This window comes from Colius striatus, chromosome 17 (genome assembly GCF_028858725.1).
Source record: "Colius striatus isolate bColStr4 chromosome 17, bColStr4.1.hap1, whole genome shotgun sequence".
NCBI lineage: Eukaryota > Metazoa > Chordata > Aves > Coliiformes > Coliidae > Colius > Colius striatus.
In genome coordinates, this window is record NC_084775.1 from 6,172,291 (window position 1) to 6,185,011 (window position 12,721).

Sequence of the window (12,721 nt, forward strand, 5' to 3'; positions counted from 1 at the left end):
CACAGACCTGTCTTATGTTTCCTGCAGGACAGAGCTATGATGAGACAGTGGACATATTTTCATTTGGGATTGTTCTCTGTGAGGTAAGACCAGGACATTGCATGGTATATTTAAAGGACTTCCCCATTGCCATCTCCTTGCACACTACTGCCAGCTCTCTGAGTGTGCAGTCTGTGACCTGACAGCACGGTGAATTAGGCTGGGAGCACAAGCTTACCCTGCCCCTCAAGGAAGGTAACTGTCTTGTAACTTTCTGGTCCCAGAGTTTCTTTCTGGACAGAGAGAAGCTGTAAAAAAGTCCATCACATTGTGACTGAGTCCTGTTATCCACTTGAAAGCAGATATATTCCCTAAAACTGAGGGATACCTTTTGCTTTTCCTACTGGCTCATTAAAAGAACAATCAGCTGTATAATCCCAACAAATTCAGAGCCTCCATTTCACTTCAAACAAGGGGAAACTGTTTGCAGGTCCACCAACAAAGCTTGTGCCCTGAAGTCTGTTGGCTTAGTTTATCTCTGAGCCAATGTGCAATCTTACTGGGCTTTTCTCTCTGGAAAGAACCCCACTCAAGAGCTGCAAGGTATATTCAGATTAAAAGGTATGTAAGACAGTAGAAGTGCAGGTGAAAGGCAGGGTGTTATGTGTATGGAAAACACAGCAGTTTCAGGAACACTAGGGGAGAGCAGCAGTTTCGTCTTCAGTGTTTAGATGAAGGGGACAAAGAAAATATCTGTGCATAAATCTCTATGGCCTCATCTGGAGCATCTCAGAGAATGCTGTGGTTGGGAGTGATGGAGTTCAGAACTTGCAAAATTTGTATGCAAGATTAAAGCAATTGTTTCATCTAGAAAAACAGACAAAGGGGTAGTAACATGTGAATGTTTTCCTTGTCACCAAAATAAAGACACTAAAAAAAGAGTTACCCTCTCAAACAGATAAGGAAATAACTCTGCCAAAATATATAATGGGTGTTGCACTGTCGTTAAAGGATGTGGTTGTCCTACTGAGTTATTGGCGCAGAAAAGCCTGGGTGGTTATAAATAACACCCTTTTTGTGATACCTAATACTCTTCCCCATGTGAGAGTTTGTATTAACATTGACCTTGTCTGAGTCCAGATCACCCCACAGCTCAGGGCTGTGGATTCCTTCCTTCTTAATACACTTTTGAATCCCCTACTGCTGGAGGTGGCAATTGAGCACTGGGACTTTGGAGTGCAGGGAAAGGGCTTCTCTGATCCACCTAGCCCTCTCCTCTGCCTGCAACCCCCTAGGGCTGAGCTGTGGTTGTTCTCTCTGCCCCTACCCTCTGGCTGTGGGTGGGCCTGCATCTGTAGTGCTGTGACTTCACAGCATGGCTTAGGACAGGCAGACCAGAAGAGCTTTGCTGGTGGTGTGGTAAGATGGTGTGAGAGGGGAGAGACTGGATGGTGACGCAGATTGGGTTGATTACCTGCCATCAGGAGGAGCTGCATCATCCCCAGCAGCATACAGCACAACAGCAAGCCACTGTCAAGCTCTCTGGGAGCTGCACTTCATCCTGGATCTTCTAGCAGAGACCCTGGGGAAAGAGAGAAGGCATCTGGGCCTTCACAACAGTAGCCACATCACCAGGGCTGCATGTGAAGTTTGTATACAGTGCCTCGCTTATTCCCTTGTGCAAGTAGCGCCACTGGAAAGGGGCTGTCACCCTAATACTTTGAAGGAGCCCCTGCCTGATGCTGAAGCTCCCTGTTTGTTAACATTCTGGGACTGTTGCTATACTTCAGTGCTCCTCTCATTTTTCCCTAGATCATAGGCCAGGTTTATGCCGACCCAGACTGTCTCCCACGCACACTGGACTTTGGCCTTAATGTCAAGCTGTTCTGGGAGAAGTTTGTTCCTGCTGACTGTCCTCCAGCCTTTTTCCCTCTGGCTGCTATTTGCTGCAGATTGGAACCAGAGAGCAGGTAGGTTGGGGATCTGGAGGATGTGTGTGCATGCCCTTGCTGGAAGGATGGCTCTGCACAGGGGGAAGTGGGCTGTGTTCCAGCCTCCTCTGGGAATGCTCAAAGGCTTCCACGTGAGGAGAGACTAAAGACCCCTCAGCCTGGGAGAGAGCCCACTGTGTACGGTGGAGGTGTCTGAAGCAGGGTAAAGGAAGAGTTGACTGTTCAGAGTTTCTCATGTACAAAAAGTAGGGGCAGACCTTGGGAGCAGCTCTGAAAGATGAATACTTCATTTGATTTTAGTTGTAAAATGTATAGCTTCAGAACAGTGTTGCTGCCAAGTGGGTTCCAAGAGATCCAGACCTCCCTGGCCACTGGCTGCAGAAACAGGTAGCCCCCCTAGATGGGATCTTTGCAGTCTCAGAAGCTGAATCCCCATGCATGGGATAGGGGCCTGGCTGGACAACTGGCTCAGCCTTTACAGATGCTGTTCTGCATCCTCTTTCTCACTGTTTCCTCACTGCTGCTTCTAGGCCCCCTTTTTCCAAGCTGGAAGATTCCTTTGAAGCTCTCTCTCTCTACCTGGGAGAACTTGCCATCCCCCTTCCATCTGAGCTGGAGGAGATGGACCACAACGTGAGTGTGCAGTATGGCCTGAGCCGGGACAAGCTCCCCGAGGACACAACCTAGTCACCTCCTGCACGTGCCTGAGAGAAGCCACGGAGAGGGAGAAGCACTTCAGCCACTTCAGGGCATTAACAGGGCACCACGCTGTGCATCTGCTGCATTGCCTCTCCCTCCTGCCCAACACCCCTCCTCTTGGACATCCTCACTCACTGTGGATTGCTGGCACATTTCAGAAGCAGAAAGGGGCCATTTCCTGCCAACTGCACCTAGGAAAGCTGCTCAACACTATTTTTCTGGCTTGAGAAATGCTTCTCTGGCCTTTTCAGGCTTCTTTACTGTGGTGCCTTAGAACTTGGCTGAAAGCTGTGAAGCCACCCTGGCCTGTCTGCCAGGGAGGGAATTGCTATAGGAGACTCTCCTGGGCAATGACCAGCACTTCTGGAACTGCTTCTCTCACTGACCACCCAGCTGAGCAAGCTGGGGAGACTGGACATCCAGCAAAAGGCCCCACCAGGACAGCCTGCGTGTGAATGTTTGTGGATGTGTTTTCCAGAACAACCCACTCAGATTTTAGCCTCCAATGTGCATCAGGGAGGGAGTGAAAAGCCCCAGGAATTGGGGCAGCTCTCCTGAAATACCATGTCTGTGGGGAAGTGTGCATGAATTTTTGGTTTGCTTTTGTGGGTTTTTTCCCTCCTCCATCTCTGAATACCTCCAAAAGCCTGCCTAGAAAAACACTTAAGACTGAGCTCTGCTTGCCCCTCCTGATGGTGAACAAGGCAGGCAGCAAACCAGCCGCCTGAGCCTGTACAGTTGAGTTTGCCTGCCTTAAACTAGGTGGAATTGTTTGAACCTGGCTGTGTGGGACTGCACCGGCCACTGGCTGTGGACATCCCTGGAGTGCTGAAGCTGCTTGAATGCCCAGCCTGTGGATGTGAGGTGACAGGAAGGGTGGCAGAAAGCGCTCTTGAGAAAGCTGAATGTCTGCAGTGGCTCAGACTTTCTATGTGTCCACAGTTACTTAAAGGATGGGCTTGTCCTGAACAGAAAAGGGCTGGAGATGATCCCACCCTCCCAGGAGTGGCAGCTGTAGAACTAGTAATTCAGTTGCCATTACCTCATGCTTTCCTGCAGGCTGTGCAAGTTACTTCCTTTGAAGGTCCTTCATTGCAGCTACTGCTGCAGCACCTGAGCTGACTCTCCAAGCAGAAACTTTCCTCAAGGTGATTCCCTGCTTTTGGGGAGAAAAAAGGGCTTGGAGTCACTGGGAGGGGGTGTGGGGGGTGTATTTTCTTCCACCACTTCTCTTCGTTCTCCCTTGGTGTGGGAGAAGGAAGGAAGCTACTGCCTTCTGTGGTAGGCAGAAATGAACAAAGAGCTGGCTTAAGTCCTGCTCCTGAGTTTCACAAACATCATGATTTAACTGGATTTCTAGTGTGCTCCTTCCCTTCATGCTCCCCTCCCTTTGGAATGGAATGGTGGGGAACGGGTGTTAGTCTTTGCTGTTGTTTTGATATCCTTCCCTACCCACAAGTTGGAAAGTATTATGTAAAATAACATGGGACCAGCCCTCAGGTGACAGAGCTGTGCAGGGAGGGTGGGTTTTAGTCTCTGTAGCGCTGCTTTAGAAGCTCTGGGGACTCCCTGTGCTCCGAGTCAGAGGAGCCTCTCTAAACTGGGTCCAGTGGATTCAGGACTGTTGACAGGAGTTGCCCTTCCTTTCCCCCTCCCAGGCTGGTTTGTGAGGGGACCCCTCAAGGGGAAAGTCCTGGGTGATGTGCAGGTGGGGTTTATGAACTGTGATTTGCACAGCTCCATGTTCTAACTAAATTAAAGATCAGTAAAGGTATGCTATGAAAACAAGATTTTCTTGTCTCTCTGTTTATAAAACAGGAAGCTGTAACTTTCTTGGGTTTCTCTTGACATGAAATGGCAACGTCAAAACTGCACAAATCAAGTATCTAGAACTCTCTCTTGAGCCAAAAGGCTCTTACAGAACTACAGAGGCACGGTGCTCTTTAATACTGTTTACCTGGAGTGATGGAAATGGAAGAAATTGCCAGGTTTTGTTGGTTGGTGGTTGCTGTTTCGGTTTATTTTAAGGGTGGACAGGAGCCAGCAGAACATGGAGCCTCTCTCCATTTTCTTATCCAGAGATAAAAATACAGCCTGTTCTTGGAAACTTCTTACTCTGCAATATGTATTTCAAGGGGGTATTTGTTAAGGCTGAAGGGAAAAGACCAGCTCTGTCAGCGCCTCTTGTAACCTCTGTGCTCCCTCTCCATCTCGCTTTCCCATGCAAGGCCCTGGGGGCTGGAGCCACTGCTGAGCGGCCCCAGAGTACAAGTGACCTGTGTCAGTGCAGGATGGGGCTGGAACCGAGAGGTCTTCCCATGGGGCCAGTCTGCTGTGCTAGCACAGCTCACATCCCCACAGATGCTTTTCAGGAAGTGTCCCCATCCAAAAGGAGCTGCTGGCAGCAAGGAGACGAGCTCTGTGCCTCTTGCTGGTGCTGCTGAGTGGAGCCACTGCTTGTAGGGAGTTACCTTTGAGCCTGGCAAACTGAAGTGGCATCTTCCCTACTCAATTTGAAGTCTGCAACAAGCAAAACGGTGCTGCTCTGGCAGGAGGAATGTACAGATGAGCCACAGTCCACAGAGGTCTACAGAGCATTTTTCTTGTAAGCTTTAATACAAGGTAGCACAATCTGCTCCTTCTCATAATGAGGTATTTAAAACATTTTACAAAGAAATGGTATTCAAAGGCATTTAAAAATAAAACATTTCCCTTTTCTGACTCAAACATTAACACTAAAACCCCTGCTGCCACGTGCTGCTCCCTGTTAGGCCCACAGCTATAAAGCAGATGGCTAGAAAACTTACTTGAATGGCTTGAATCCCCTGAGGTGGGGATGGATGTTTCCCTGAACTGGTCTTGCCTTGGTTCCCTTGGGGAGACAGTGCAGCAACCATCCCTTCCAACCCCCCTGAAATGCTAACAGAAGTTGTAACAAAACCTCTCTTATAGGGCCAAGCTCTGTAAGCAAGAAGCTGAGTGTGTGTGAAGGAGGCCAGGCCAAGAGCCATGCCATAACTAAGGGATCTCGCAAGAGTAGCTGCCCTGTCCTGCCCTTAAGAGCAAGAGCTGCTGCACTGTGGTCAGTCAGGGTGACCTCCACAGCTGCCTTGGCCATTCTGTCCAGAGCTGGCTCTGCAGAAAGCCAAGGCAATTCAGAAGAGGATGTTACATATCCTCAGTGTTCACCCTGCTACAGGTTACTGAAGGGCAGTTTATTTTCTTCACTCCACAGCTATCTACTGCTAGCCTTTGGTCTCCTGATCTGTGTAAGTGAGCAGACCACCTGGACACCTACAACTGTGCATGTAGCACCAGAGGGGAATGGAGATGTGGCCTCAGCCCTGGAAGACCTGTATTTGTCAAGAGCTTGAGAAGAGCTTTTCCAAATAGACACTGGAGCTAAACATACTGTTCCTAGCCAAAGCCATCCCTCAAATAAACTCTTCTTTAGAAAAAAATCTGATCCAGTATCAGGATTCTGCATACTATCTCCAGCTCTCAGCTGCTACAGCAAAAAGACAGGAACTATAATCAGAGTGTAATTATCTAGCTAAGTCTGACATGAAGCTCCCCTCAGTCCCTGCAGTAGTGCTCCCTCCTGGGGTTCCAGGCTGAAACTTAAGTTAACAGTGCACACCATTAAACAGGAAAGGAACAGAAAAAAAGAGGAAGCAGAGACCACAGTCCAGGCTATGGGATCTGTGGCCAGTTGTGAGTCTGGACCACCATCCCCCCCAGCTCCTTGGCATGCCATGGAGATAGGTGGGAGGAAGCAGCAGGGTCCACCACACCAGTCCCCAGCTGGTCACACACTGAACAGTGCCCCTCAACAGATGCTGATGAATAGCCCATTGTTCTGCCCCTCTGCATCACCTTCATCTGGCTTTCATCGAAAAGAAAACAAAATAGAAATGAACACACGCAACCCCTGCACTCACAGTGGGACGCTGGAGGCTTTGCTCAGCCTGGCTCACTCCTGCCCAAGCTGCTCAGGCCCCAGGCGTGCCTGCCTGCCCCATCAGTGGCCCACTGCCCTCCTGCCTGTCCTCCACGGGTGTCTGGTTGGTGTGGACCACGATGGTGTTCTCATCCACAAGCTCGCAGGTGGGGTTGGTGAAGGCCGCCAGCGGCAGCGTGATGCGCTGCATCTCACGCTCATAAACTTTCTGCTCGTGCTTTTCCTTCAGATCTCTCCCTCTGGATTAAAAAGGAAACAAAACACAGATGTGCACAGGGTGAATGCCATGTCCCATGTCTGTCTGGACATCAAGTTCCCATAAAGAGGATGTGGTAGAAAAGAAGGGACTGTGTGCTTTAAGAAACATGTTTCAGCTACATACAAAGGGCCAGAAACATTCCCTGCTGTAAGCAGAGGACTCCATCTGAGCACCTTTACAGAACAAGCAGCCAGGTGAAGTCTGTCTGTCTCATTAACTGGCTTGTGCACTGACATTGCTACTGCTAAATGATGACTGTAAATCCAGGCTTCTCTTTCAAACCATGGGGCTGACAAATGTTCCCTTATCCCTTACAGTCCCACGGTACTGCCTGGTGCAGGCCCAGGGGAGCAGTGAGACAGTGCAGAGCCTACTGCTGCAGAGAAGAGCTCCTGTAACCTGCTTCATCTGAGAGAAACAAATACCAGAGGTGGCGACAGATTCTGCCATTTGTTGCAGCAAACAAACCTGTGTCACCTGTGTCACAAGAGCTGGCCCTGCCTTCTGCTGCAGCTGATAACATCACAGCCAGCTCCCCGAACCTACCTCAGGCTTCAGCCTGTTGCTAAGGGAGGCAACACCTCTGTAATTTGTACCGAGGAAGAGCTGCCTTGCTTTAAAAATGGATGGCATTAATAGCATGTTGTCTCCAGAACAGCTACAGATACCAAAAGCTACTAAACTCGTTAAAGAATTCTCACCACACCTACCCAAACCTGCCAGCTTGCACATAAAATTTTGAGAGCAAGGCAAGGCAAGACAGACGGTAAAACCTGCACCACGGGCCTGCTGTGAGCTCTCTGGGACTGAGGCAGCAGATCTGCATTTGGACAGAGCTCAACGTGGGTCTTACTGCCGACAGGAGTCAGGTAGGACCGGCACCACTCACTCCTGAGGCTTGTGATCCCAACCAGGCAGAGCTGCTGGGGTTTCCTGTCAGCACGTAAGCATTTTGGCTGCTTTTCAAAGCTGCCTACAAGCATGCAGCAGTGGCTGCCATTCCTGCCAGTACACGAGACAGCATTCTCTGAAGTGACATCTCACATCAGATTCCTCGACAAGCAGAGCTCTGTGTTTTGCCCCTTATGTAACACTCCTCCCTCTGTTTTCTTCTGTCGGCATTTATTATAAACACTTACATAAGGACATGTCCCAGCTTGGGAAAGGGCTCCTTCTGCTTGGTTGTGTCAGACTGCTGTCAAACAGCCAACATACAGAACAAACCCTCCCAGAGGAGGGAGCCTGGGCCTCTACTTGCCGCAGCGACACTCACTGCTATTTCTTAATCCTGCCCTGTCTCTTACAACCAAGCCATTTGCTACTACCACTAACTTCAGTTCCTGCTGAGCTACTGAACAAATTGTAACTCAAATGTGAATCAAACCTGACCTGAAAGTGTACAGCAGCTTTGGTTAAATCAACATTGTCTGACAAAAAGAAAGTGCTACTTGACATTCGGCTGTACAGGATACAAGGCATGAGTGGCACAGAATTTGCCAACTGTTTTTCTTCTAAAGCCAGCCAGACTAGAGAAACCTGCTAGAAGGATTGTTCTTTTTCTGATTACAAAAGTAACTTCCCGTGGGGGCACTTGGGTCCTGTTCTCTCCAGCTCTTACATAATCTCACCTGGATGCATCTGAGAAAGCCACATCAAAGCACACATGCACACACACACAACCAAAAAAGAAAGAGGGCAGCTGGAAACATTCAATGGGACCAATCACCACGCTGATGGGTGAGATGGAGAAGAAAGTGGTAAACTCTTACTAGTCCTTTCCTCAGTGTGACTGGAAAAACTCTTGCACAAAGTGCAAGTGCTGTATCAAAACATATGCCTTTATCTGCCTTTTCACAGGGATCTGGCTGGATCTGAAGGTGCTCAGACATTCCTGCTCTGTGTACATTGTTTCATGCCCACACCAGCTTTTGGACCAAGGAGAATAGCCACTGACCTCTTATAGATGTATCCCACGACAATGCCAGCTCCGATGGCAATAATTATCACCATCATGATTAGCCCCAGCACATACCCTGTGAAGAGAGAAAGAAGCAAAATTAGAGACAGTAGATCCAGCTATAGCATTGCTGAGTCTCAGAACAAGCCCATCCTGCCAGAATTACAGGACTGCATCTGGCACATGACCTTGGGTTTGTACCTAGTGTCCCTAAGTCCTTCTTTTCTTTGGAGTTCATCTGCACTCTCTGGCTGATCCCAATAACAGGCTGAACAGCGGCTGCTTCACTCCGGGAGGGCAAAGTATCGGCTGGTTCAAACACCTGGTCGACGTCCTGAGAAGCACCAACTTCTGTGGTAGGGACTGGTGCTGGAGCAGCTGTAGCCTCTGCTGGGAGCAAAGAGAGATATACAAAATACCAAGCATTGAACAGTCCTTCAGTTCAGCACGTGCCTTGTGAGTGGGGCAGATCTAGACTGGTATCACCGAATCGCCTTTGAAGCACCCTGACAAACACTTATTCCTTCAAGTTGTTGCCAGAAACCCTGCCAAGGCAGACAAGACATGTACTCCTTCCTTACTTTCCTTTGATATGAACCTATTTAACTAGGAGTGCAAGGCATCACCACAGATGAGACAGAAGTCAGATAGCAGAACAAAACCCGGGTTCAGGGCACAAGTCCAGGAGATGCACAATGACTTCATTCCGTGTATAGATCGATACACAGGCTGCAGCTTCAATCACGCTGAACAGACATGAACAAGATTATGAGAATCTCTATCTCAAATCTCCCAAGAGCCTATTTATCTCTCTTCTGCCTCATCTTCCTGACACAGGAAGGTCTGATGGAAGGAGACTCCAGCTGGTGTGAAAACAACCTGGGGACATTCTTCTTACTATTCTTCTTTACAGTCATGTAGCAAACTCCTTTACCACGACTGATAAGCTGTCAGAGCAACGCTTCAAGCAGCACAGTCACTAACTAGTGTAAGTACAGCAAGTTCCTCCTCAGACAGAGCCCTAACAAAGGGGCATAAGGGTGGATGCTCATAGCACTGACCCCTTCCCAGCCCTGGGTATTTTTTTGTCAACAGTGCTGAAAGATTTTCAAGGTAGCTCCTTCCCTGATGACACAGTTAAAATGGAAGCTGTAGCAGAGTAAAAGCTACAACAGTGGAAAGTAGGTACCTATTACCTGTCTTAAAAAGAAACGCCTACTTTTTGGAAGTGCTATGCAGAGTCTGCACATACACCTGCAAACTCTCTCCCCTGGAACTCACTGCACAGCTGGCAGTAACTCTGTGGGGATTTCCTATCTGCAGCCATTTTGAGTCCTCAGTGGAATGTGAAATGGAAGCATAAACGGGGAGTTAAGAGGCAGGAAATGAGGGTCCCTGCACTGCATAACGACCTCACGTAGGACCAGCCAGAGAAGCTGAACTAAGGAGAGCCACAGAACACGACTACAATGAAACGGTGCCTCCTCAGACACAAAAATAGTCAAACCTCTTAAATGTGCAAATGGTGCCTTGGCTGAAAGGTCAGGTAAGCAGGACTGTTTGAGTAAGGGTCTTAGCAGTAAAGAGGAGCATGTGTACGTAAGGAAAGTGTTTACATGCAAGGATAGCAACAGGGGACAGGCAGAAATCATAAATCTTGATGGGCTCAACAACAACTGTTTAAAAACCCCAAGTGGTTACTTTAGCCTCGGGCAATACTGACATCTCCTCTCCCGGAAACAAACTGCAGCTACAGTTCTCTTGGCAAACTGTCTCCCACCCTGGCTATTCAGGAGAAATTGAGTGTCCGGGGTCTTCCCTTTCTCACTGTCCTCCATTTCATCTTCATTTCCTCTTAGTTCGTTCCCCTGCCTGTACCCAAATTCAGCCTGGCACTCATTTAGCAGCAGGACACCTGTTGGGACAGCAGTAACATGCCCCACAGTAACAGTCTACCAGGATCTCGTCAACCCCTACACAGCCGGACCTCGGGCTCTTCCAACGCAGCTCAAGAGCCTAGTGAAGAGGGGGGGGGAGGCTTTGCACGGGCCTTTTCTGGCACTAATGGAAAAGCTCTGGGGGCGGAGCAAGGCGCAGCCAGGAGGCAGATGTGCACATACTGGCAAGAGCTGGAAGGAGCCCCGGAACACGCCGTTCCCGGGGGAGGGCAGTGGCAGTCCGGCGTTGTTTGTGCGCCGAGGGGACTCCGCCCTGGCGACAAACCGGGCCCCACAGCGGCAAGAGGCAGCTGGGCACGGGCAGGGCTGGGGGAGAAGGGGAGCGAGCGGGGGGCGCTCCTACCTGAGCACTGGGCGATGTCGCAGGGTCTTCGCTCGGGGTCCCCGGCGGCGCCTCGGACGTAGCACCAGGGCGCGGCATCGCCGTCCGGGTTCCTGCAGCTGTTGTGGTCCTCGGCGACTGCTGGAGAGCAGCGGGTCGTCACGCGGGGACCGCCGCGGCCCCCGCAGCCCCAGTACCCCGCGTACCCACTACCCCGCCTCACCGCCGGCTTCCCCGGGCTCCCGCCGCAGCGCTCGGACCCACCTGCCGGGAGCGCGGCGCCGGGGCCGCTCCGCACCAGCAGCCAGTTGAGGCACGGGGCACCGCCGGAGGCCACTTGCCGGCTTCCGCGGTAGGACGCGCCGTTGCCGCGGAGGCACTCTGCGGAGAGACGAGGCTGAGACACGCAGGCGGGCCGGAAAGCCCCCCTCCCCCGGCCCTCCCCAGGGGGTCCCTCCCCCGGCCCCCGAGACCGGCCTTTGTCCGCCGCGCCGAAGCAGGGCCGGCGCGCACTCACCCTCGGCGCCGCGGGCAGCCGCCAGCAGCAGCGAGCCCAGCAGCACGGCGCCCAGCGCTGCCGCCCGCCGCGGGCCCCCGCGCAGCATCCTCGGCGCGGAGGGCGAAGAGCAGCCGGCAGCCCGGGCGCGCGGTTCGGCTCTCTCCTCCCCGGTAAACAACCGCCTGGCTGCGCTTCGCTCCCCCCACCCCCCCCCCGTAGCCGCCGCCGGGTCCTAACGCTGCCGTCGCTGCTGCCCGCCCCCGGGCGGCTCCCAGCGCCGTCGGGAGGGGAAGGGGCGGCCGGGGACCTGCCGCTGCTCTGCTACCTTCGCTGAGGGTTCCCCCACTCCCGAGCCTCGGGACGGGGCGCAGCGAGGGCGCTCGGTACGGCGGGGGCGGTTAGGCTGGGGAGGAACACGGGGAAGGGTTAGGGAAGCGCGGCCCCGGGCTTGTTCGCTGCAGCCGCGGGAAGTTCTTGGGCCAGGAGAGGAGACTCCCGACGTGGGACTCCCTGGTGCTGACTGCAGTGTTTTCGTGGACCTAAAATTGCTCTCTCCGCTCAAGAACTACCACGAAGGACTAAATTGTTCTGCCCCAGTTCTTGAGGTTCCCTTAGGGCTGTGGAGAGAGACCCTGTGTGGGGGGTACACACTGACACAGCAGCTGTGCATGGCCACAAGGTTTTACATTCTCACCTCTGCTAATCGATTGCTTTCCTTTGACTCCACATACCCTGAGAGTTGTGTCTGCTTATAGAAAAACAAGGTAAACAGCCCGGAAATGCTTTAATTACACTGCAGGCATCCAGCCAGCATGATAAAGCTTCTGTGCAGACATTTTGAAGGGGTTGATAGCAGATGCTTCTGTTTCCAAACTGGTGGAGGTATTCAGTTACTGCCATGCCAGTGACTGGACAGGAGCATCTGGAGGCATCCGCAACTTTTCCATTTTACACGATTGAAAAACAAGCAGCTGAATACCTGGTCCTGTTTGCCAGTGAGCTCCAAAAGGTGGCCTGGGCCAAGTGATGGGGCCGTAGCCAAAGCACAGGCCGGCAGCACAAGCTGCTATTTCTGGCTTTCCCACAGAGTTCCTTCTGACCTTGGCCAATCTGCCTGCTTCACTCCTTTGCGCTT

The 12,721-nt window shown here is 51.5% G+C and overlaps 2 protein-coding genes across 7 annotated transcripts in view; one reads left to right on the forward strand and one right to left on the reverse strand.

Annotated features, from left to right (window-relative positions):
* The window catches only part of LIMK2 (LIM domain kinase 2), a 30,972-nt gene extending 26,561 nt beyond the window's left edge, over positions 1-4,411 (forward strand). For all 3 annotated transcript variants that reach the window (XM_062009612.1, XM_010203526.2, XM_062009613.1), the window contains 3 exons: positions 28-83; positions 1,792-1,949; positions 2,462-4,411. In XM_062009612.1, the coding sequence (XP_061865596.1) occupies positions 28-83; positions 1,792-1,949; positions 2,462-2,618 (371 nt within the window). In that variant the 3' untranslated portion in view covers positions 2,619-4,411. The remainder of the gene's footprint in view (positions 1-27; positions 84-1,791; positions 1,950-2,461) is intronic.
* Positions 4,412-5,218: 807 nt separating this feature from the next.
* PIK3IP1 (phosphoinositide-3-kinase interacting protein 1) lies at positions 5,219-11,765 on the reverse strand. 4 transcript variants are annotated; one of them, XM_062009624.1, is made up of 6 exons: positions 11,605-11,765; positions 11,352-11,468; positions 11,109-11,225; positions 9,009-9,197; positions 8,805-8,883; positions 5,219-6,830 (listed from the first exon to the last, which is right to left on the reverse strand). In XM_062009624.1, the coding sequence occupies exons 1-6, from the start codon at positions 11,690-11,692 to the stop codon at positions 6,623-6,625; spliced, it is 798 nt and encodes a 265-aa protein (XP_061865608.1). In that variant the 5' UTR covers positions 11,693-11,765; the 3' UTR covers positions 5,219-6,622. The 4 variants fall into 4 exon arrangements, with proteins under 4 accessions (XP_061865608.1, XP_061865609.1, XP_061865606.1 ...); XM_062009625.1 differs by having other exon boundaries at positions 9,009-9,194; positions 11,605-11,764; XM_062009622.1 differs by having other exon boundaries at positions 11,109-11,228; positions 11,605-11,764.
* Positions 11,766-12,721: the final 956 nt, after the last annotated feature.

Excerpts from the sequence above, each read along its gene's own strand:
- PIK3IP1 (XM_062009622.1), bottom strand. The coding sequence starts at position 11,692 with ATGCTGCGCGGGGGCCCGCGGCGGGCGGCAGCGCTGGGCGCCGTGCTG. Across the intron at positions 9,198-11,108 it reads CGACATCGCCCAGTGCTCAG|CAGAGGCTACAGCTGCTCCA; the intron begins GTAGGAGCGCCC and ends CTTTGCTCCCAG. Across the intron at positions 6,831-8,804 it reads GTGGGATACATCTATAAGAG|AGGGAGAGATCTGAAGGAAA; the intron begins GTCAGTGGCTAT and ends TTTTTAATCCAG.